The 8286-nt window shown below is 36.1% G+C and overlaps 1 protein-coding gene across 1 annotated transcript in view; it reads left to right on the top strand.

Annotated features, from left to right (window-relative positions):
- LOC102859411 (uracil phosphoribosyltransferase homolog) overlaps positions 1–8286 on the top strand; it is an 89227-nt gene that overhangs the window by 38833 nt on the left and 42108 nt on the right. Inside the window, exon 2 of the mRNA XM_006901769.1 lies at positions 3009–3051. Within this exon, the coding sequence (XP_006901831.1) occupies positions 3009–3051 (43 nt within the window). The remainder of the gene's footprint in view (positions 1–3008; positions 3052–8286) is intronic.

The following is an 8286-nucleotide window of genomic DNA, read 5'->3' as shown; positions in this document are numbered from 1 at the left end:
TCTCTACGCTCCAGTGCAATCTTCAGAGTTTCTTCTGACATCCATTTTGGTCTTTTCTTCCTCTTCTATCTTTGTAATGACCGTTTACACTCTTACTGAAAAACTATTAGCTGAGGCTGACAAATTTGTGGTGTTAAAACAACTGACTTGAAAGTAAAATAATAGACTTCAAAATCTTCCGTATAATTTCCTAAAATAACATTTCCATGTTCATTTACTCCTCACTTATTCTTGTTATCTGACATCTAACATTTACAATAATAATAAAAAGCTGCCCAACTACTTTGTGCAATTTTATGCATATCTAGTAGAAATGAATGTGCAAGTGAGGCAAGACTTACTGTAATAGTTATGGTTCTATCAATGTGACTAGCCAGAATTCTCAGTACTTTGAGAGTTATAATTTGTAAGTTATATTATGATGTTATCATCTTCTTACAACAATAATCTTTGGAAACATTCCATGCAGATAAATGAAGAGTGGCTATAAGAGAGTGGTATATAATATTTGGAAATAAGAAGAAAATATTCACATAGGCTTTCAAGATAATTTTTTCTATGTACAATGTTCAGCAAACAAAATTTATTCATGGACTTTACCAAATTGAATACATAGGAATGAAATTGACTACATTTATAGGAAGAGATGATAGAGAATATCAATATTATCAATCAGAACAAGAACAGGGATCAACTGTGCAGCTATCAATTACTCATATCCAAGTCCAGACTGAAGCTGAAGAAAAATAAGTCCATAAGACGCAAAATATGAGCTTGAGTGTATCTCATTTGAATTTAAAGATCATCTAAAAATAGATTTGTTTAAATGAAAAATAGATTTGTTAGCATTTTATATTAATGACTAAAGACTAGATGAGTTGTAAAGACCTATCAAGGACATCATACATGAAGAAAGCAAAAGGTCACTAAAAAGACTGGAAAGAAAGAAAGGGGAAAAAACCAAAGTGGATGTCAGAAGAGGCTCTGAAACTTACTCTTATAGGTGTTGTTATTGTTGTTATGTACCATCAAGTTAGAACCAACTAATAGTTGACTCTCCACTATATTTTCAGACAGTAAATTTCACAAGAAGAAATTGCCCATCTTTCTGCTGCAGCGTAGCTAGTGACTTTGATCCTCATGCCTTTGGGCTAACTGCACAACTACTTACCACAGAGTCACTAGAGCTCCCTGCTCTTGAAGGTAGATCACCCACAGTAAAAGGAGGAAATGATGAAGTAAGAGAACAGAATGGACAAATGTTTAAAAAAAAACTCTTTAGAGTACAGCCAAGTATTATAAAGAAATGTTCAAAGACCCGAAGTTAGAAAACCAAAAGGGAAAGCACACTTGGCATTTCTCAAGCTGAAAGAACTGAAGAAAATACTGAAACCTTGAGTTGTTATACTGAATGTTTCTATGGGCAAGTATTGAGTGATGCAAGAAGCATCAAAAGATGATGGGAAGGATTACACAGAATCACTGTACCAAAAAGTATAGATCCACACTGAAGAAGTCCAACCTGCACTGAGGACATTGACAAAAATAAGACTGTAATTATTGACAAAATATCAATTGACGTGTTTCATCAAACAGATGCTGCTCTGGATGTGCTAATTTGTCTATGCCAAGACATTTAGAAGACAGATCTATATTTGTGCTCATTCTTAATAAATGTGATTCAATAGAATGTAGAAAATATCAAACAATACCATTACTATCAGACACACATCTTTCTGAAGATTATCTTGAAATTACTAGAGCAGTGTATACATACATGGAACTAATAGAAGAAAATCAAGCTGAATCAGAAGTGACCAGGCAATGAAGGATGTTATTGCTACTGTCAAATGAAATCTTGGCTAGGAGTAGACTATATAAAAACAACAACAACACATGTTTATTTATGTTTTATTGACTATGCAAAAACATTCAGCTATATGGATCATAAAGTATCAATAACATTGAGAAAAAAAATCTCAGGGCTCTTAGTAGTGCTTATGTGGAATTAGTACAGAGATCAAGAATCAGTATTTGATTTTGAAGTCTGTTGTTGTTGTTATTGTGTTATGTGCCGTCAGGCAAGTCACTTGCAACACATAGCGACCCTATGTACAACAGCCCTGAAACCTGTTCTATCCTATGCCTACTTTATTATCTCCAAAACACCTACCTTCATTACTCCGGTCACTGTATCAATCCATCTCATCGATTTTATGGAAATAAACTGTAAATCAATCTTGTCAGTCAAATTATTTTGCTTATGTAGGGGAAGGAAGAGAATGAGTATTAGATTTTTACCTTCAGGAAAAGCATAAGTCAGCTTTTAACATTCTCTTTTTGGCTAGTTAACAGCTTCTGGGTAAGTGTACATCTGATTCATTACTTGAATACCCTATGATATGAAAGTAGTGACCAGAAATAATATTAAAAAATTGTCAGAAATATCAAGGGAAGAAGTACTTAGATAAAACAAAAACAGACAAAATAAAAAATAAAAAATCAATAATTTGGCAAAAAAGTGTTGGAAATTAGGCAACACATTGATGTCCAAGTAATGAATAAAAGGAGAGGATTCATATATTTCTTTTTACCAGTTCTTTACTAAAAAATGTTACAAAGTAGATGGGTTATTTACTTTAATGTTATGGGTTATACATCAAGGTAAATCGAGGAAAAGGATGCAGAGCATTTGGTTTCTTATTGCAAAGTGCCCTTTTGAGCTATGAGTTTGCTGCCATTTTTGAGGACTTTTTTTCTTAATTGAATAATATATGGTGGGCTATGTGATCTTTTCAATTATCCCTTAATGTTGATATCAAGAAAATATTTTCCAATGATACCATGTAGGTTCTTGTATCCTATTAAAAAAAGAACTCACCTCAATAATAGTCTATACATTTCAAGCTTTTAGTTTGTAATTTATTTTAATATAAATATTCATATTTGTTTTAAGTAGTTTTTTACTTTAAAACTCTTTAGACTAATATTTGTGCTACTTTTTATAGGACGGCCAGCAGAGGGGACTTCGTGTTTTCTGCAGATCGTTTGGTAAGTGAAGGCTTTCCATTCCCATTTCTTTGTTATATTTTTTAACAAAGTCCAAAGGCCATTTTTGTTTTACAGTATTCTGGGAGTAAAGGAGATTGTACCAACTAGCTATTATCTTGTTAGGCTTCTGAGATGTGGTTTCCACTCTTGACTAAACCTCTGTGTCAGTCTTTTTCACTCCAAACCATCACCATGAACTCAGTTCCTGTAATAGTCAGGTACTGTTCAGATGAAGCTTGGTAACGTTGTCCTCAAAAACGGAAACAAATCCATTCTGGTCACGTCTATTCTGGTCACATCTTTATTCCAAGGAGTAACTGGTGAATTTGAACCACTGATTTCTTGTTTAGCAGTCTGACATGATACTGTTCACTAAAGTGCCTCATCTTGGAGCAATAAAGTGAAACATACACGAAAAGAAAAGCAAGGGACACACTGTAGCAGCTACCATATTGTCAGCAGCCCTGGATCTGTACCAGGTACATGTCTTTAAAAGATCTTAGTGTCGGCTAGAGTGACTGCCCTCTTGCCTAGAGCGCTAGACAGAGGCCCCTTTGCCTGGAGGCCTCGGCCCCTCTGCCTGGTAGCCACAGCCCCACCACCTGAATCCCTGAACCAGGTACCTGGAGAACCTAACCCTGCCACCTGGATGATCCCGCTGGCTGCCCCAGTCCCTTGGGATGGAGGACCTGGCCCCACAGCCCTGCCACCGGGATGCTCCCGCCCACCATCTGGAATCCCAGTCCTGCCAACTGGAGGACCTGGCCCAACAACCTGGAAACCCCACTGCCTGGAAGATGACCTGCTGCGGCCCCTCTGAACTTCACTGAGAACAGCAGTACCACAGGAGAAGCCATTTCCTCCCTGTGCTCCCAGAGTTGAGCTGCCTTTAGCCCTAGGCACCTTAGACCCACATAACATAGCTACAGCAGTTGCCTGACAGAGAGGGCTGCCAATTCACAAGCCATATCCCTCCCCGACTGAAGCAAGTATTCCCTTGAATCAAAAGTTCTGAGAGGAACTCAGGCAGTGTAGCTACCCTTCCCTACTCTGGAGCAGTGACTTCCTGAGCCAAGGTTTTCAGACTAAGAGCCTTCCAAGGCCTCAAGCATAAGAAACTACCACAGCAATGTCATGGAAGGAGCAGACTACCTCATACCCTAAATAAACCCAAAACAAGATATCACTTCCAAAAAGTTACACAGTATCAATGGATTTCCTGAAGCCAGAATGCCTGATGGAATTTTCTAACACAGAAGTCAAAGAAATAATTATTGAATATGTGCAGTGGGTAAAAGACAAACTCAAAGAACTACAAGAATCTGCAAGCAAAAACCAAGAGAAACTTAAAAAAGTAATCCAAGACAATCTACATAAAATAAATGAGGCATTAGAGGTTCTAGAAAAACAAGAAACTAGAACTATGAGATATCATCTCACACCAGTCAAAATAGCAAAATTTAACAGAACAGCAAGCAACAAATGCTGGCGAGGCTGTGGAGAAACTGGAACCCTTATTCACTGTTGGTGGAAGTGTAAATGGTGCAACCACTGTGGAAGTTGGTCTGGCGCATTCTCAAAAAGTTGCAAATAGAGATACCATTTGACCCAGCAATTCCACTACTGGGAATATACCCCAAAGAGACCATAACTGCCACCCTAGCAGATATATGCACACCCATGTTCATTGCAGCTTTGTTCACAGTAGCAAGGATTTGGAAACAACCTAAGTGCCATCAACAAACGAATGGATAGAGAACCTGTGGTATATTCACACAATGAACTACTACGCTGCATTGAAAAATGAGAAACTCATGCAATATTATTCAAAATGGGTGAGCCTGCAGGACATTATGCTGAGTGAAGTATCTCAGTCACAAAAGGACAAATACTGCATAGTGCCACTGTTGTAGAATGGGACTGACATCAGGGTTGGGGTAAGACTGAGAAAAATGGATAAATTATGTATACTGCATTGAAACAGATGAGGGAGAGAAAAATGTAAAAGCAATATATGATAGGTTATTATGGTTATCACAAATGTCCAGAATTAAGGTTGCATAGTGGAGTGTACTCAGGGTAGTGGGGGTGGGGGCTGTGGATAGATTGTATACCAATGAAAGAATTTTTCTTTTACTTTTAAAAGAGAGGAGTGAACTGGGGCGTGGGAGGCCTGGGCAGTGAGAAAAGTGCAACAATGAATGAATGGAAATCTAAAATCTCTGTAAATGTTCATTAAAATTAATAAAATAAAATTTAAAAAAAACACAAGAAACTATAATCTACCATATGAGGACGAAAATTTCAGATGCTGTCAACATGTTGAAGGGGCATATGAACAGAGTTCTTGAGATGAAACACAGAATCAGTGAAATAGAAGTTCGAATTGTCACCATTGGTCTGCTAGAACAAAAAGCAGAATCAAAAGGGAAAGAAAAAGAAGAAAGTGTAAAAATAATGTGAGATACCATGAAGAGGAATAACATGTGCATAATCAGAATCCCAGAACAGGAAGAAGCAGGTAAGGGCACTGAAAAAGTTGTGGAATAATTACTAGAAGAAAATGTTCCAGGCATAATGAAGACTGAGACAATATATATTCAAGAAGCTGAGCAAACACCATATTACATAGACCTCAAAAGGAAAACACCAAAAAAAAAAGGAAAACACCAAGGCATATATCATAGTCAAATTTGCCAGAACCAAAGGAGAGACTTCTGAAAGCAGCGAGGGAGAAACAAAGAGTAACCTATAAGGGAGAGCACATAAGATTAAGTGCCGATTTCTCAGTAGAAACCATGCGAGCAAGAAGACAGTAGAATGACATATATTGAACAATCAACACAACTGTCAGCCAAGAATATTGTACCAGCAAAACTGTCCATGAAATATAAAAGAGAGATCAAGATACTTTCAAAAAGGGGAACCTAAAGGAGTTCGTAAAAACAAGACCAGTGCTGCAGGAAACACTGAGAGATGTCCTTCTTACAGAGCTGCCACAGAAAGCAGAATGGACCAAAGTAGCAAGCAACAACACCAAAAAGAACTAAAAAAAATTTGATAGCAATAAAACTTTGCCTCTCAATAATTTTTTTACACACGATGTGGTTTAAATACACCACTGAAGAGAAAAAGAGTAGCAGATTGGATAAAAAGCCACAACCCATCAATATACTGTCTAGAAGAGATACACCTGAAAAGTGAAGATGAAGAAAGACTAAAAACAATATACCAAGCAAATGGCAATCAGAAAAAAGCAGGGTTAGTGATATTAATCTCTGATAAAATGTATTTCATTGCAAAAACCATCACAAAGGACAAGGAAGGTCACTATACAATGCTTAAAGGTCAAGAGGACATAACAATAATAAGTATGCACCAAATTATAGAGCTGAAAAATATACAAAGCAAACATTAACAAAACTGAAAAGTGAAATAGACACTACCATTATAATAGTAGCAGAATTCAGTACACCACTCTCCAGAAAAGATAGAACTACCGGAAAGAAACTGAACAAAGATGTTGACGAATTAAGCCATAAAATAAACAAACTTGATCTCATACACATATATAGGCGAATGAACCCCAAAAAGGTACAATATATCTTCGTCTGTAGTGTCTATGGAACGTTCTACAGAATGGATTATATTTTAGTCAGAAGGCAAGTACCAATAAATTAAAAACATAGAAATAATACAAAACATCTTCTCATACCACAAGGCTACCAAATTAAAAATGAAAAACAGGAATATAAAGGAGAAAAGAACAATGCATTTGGAAGCTGAGCTACACCTTTCTTGAACATAAGTTCAAGGAAGAAGAAATGAAAAATGAAATAAAGTTTCTTGAAACAAATGACAATGAAAACATAACTCATCAAAAATCTTTTGAAAATAGTCAAAGCAATAAACACAGGTCAATTTATAGCAATAAGCATATACATCAAAAGGCAAGAAAAAAATTATAATTGACTCTCTCACCCAACATCTCCAACATATTGAAAAAGAATAGCAAGTAAACCTGACACTCTCTAAACAAACTAAAATTATAAAAATTATTGCAGAAATAAATGAAATAGAAAGCAGAAAAACAACTGAAAACATCAACAAAACCAAGAGTTGATTTTTTGAAAAGTTCAGTAGAATCAAGAAAAGCCTAGCAGAACTAACAAAAGAAAAGAAAGAAAAGCCACAAATAGTTTGAATAAGAGATGAACACTGCAATCCCAAAGGTACACAGTTCGAATCCACCAAATGCTCTGCTGGAGAAGGAGGTACAATCAATCTCCTCCTGTACCTGTCAGATCCAATTTGATGGTGTACACACACACACACACACACACACACACACACACACACGTAAAATTTAGACATTTTTAAAAAAGAAGAGATAGAAGGGGTAATGTGACAAAAGAACCAACTAAAATAAAAATATTAACAATGAGATATTATGAAAAAGTGTACTTAAACAAATATGAAAACCTAGAAGAAATAAACAAATACTTAGAAACTCATGACCTACTTAACTTGACACACACTGAAAGTGAACACCTAAAGAGACCCATTACAAAAGAAGAAATTGAACAGGTAATAAAAAACTTCCAATAAAAAAAGCCCTGGATCAGATGGTTTTACTACTGAATTTTATCAAACATTCAGAGAAGAATTGTCACCAATTCTACAAAAAGTATTTCAGGAAACAGAAAAAGATGTAATTCTCCCAGACTCATTTTATAAAGCAAATATATCCTTAATACCAAAGGCAGGTAAAGACACCACCAAAATAGAAAATAATAGGTCAAAATCTGTTATGAACATAGATGCAAAAATTCTGAATAAAATCCTGGCCAATAAAAGCAAACAGTTGTTGTTATGTGTCATCAAATTTCCTGTGACTCATAGTGAGCCTATCTACAATAACCCTAAACCCTGCTCTATCCCTTGCCAATCTTACTGTCTCCAACACACCTATCCCCATTACCCCATTGACTGAATCAGTCCTTCTCCTCGAAGGTCTTCCTCTCTTTTTTTTTTTCAATTAAATTTTATTAATTTTAATGCACATTGAAAGAAATTTTGGGTTTCCATTCATACATTGTTGCACTGTTTTTTCTACCCTCCCCCCTCAAGTGCATTCCTCTTTTTTTCCCCCTTGAAAGAATGTTTTAATTGTCTCATTGCCACAGTGCTTGTCAAAGCTAGTTCTGATTAATCTCCTTTGTCAGTGTGTCCTTT

The sequence above is a fragment of the Elephantulus edwardii genome, unplaced genomic scaffold (genome assembly GCF_000299155.1).
Source record: "Elephantulus edwardii isolate Elephantulus edwardi_28Jun2011 unplaced genomic scaffold, EleEdw1.0 scaffold00343, whole genome shotgun sequence".
NCBI lineage: Eukaryota > Metazoa > Chordata > Mammalia > Macroscelidea > Macroscelididae > Elephantulus > Elephantulus edwardii.
This window is presented reverse-complemented; position numbering and strand designations above follow the sequence as displayed.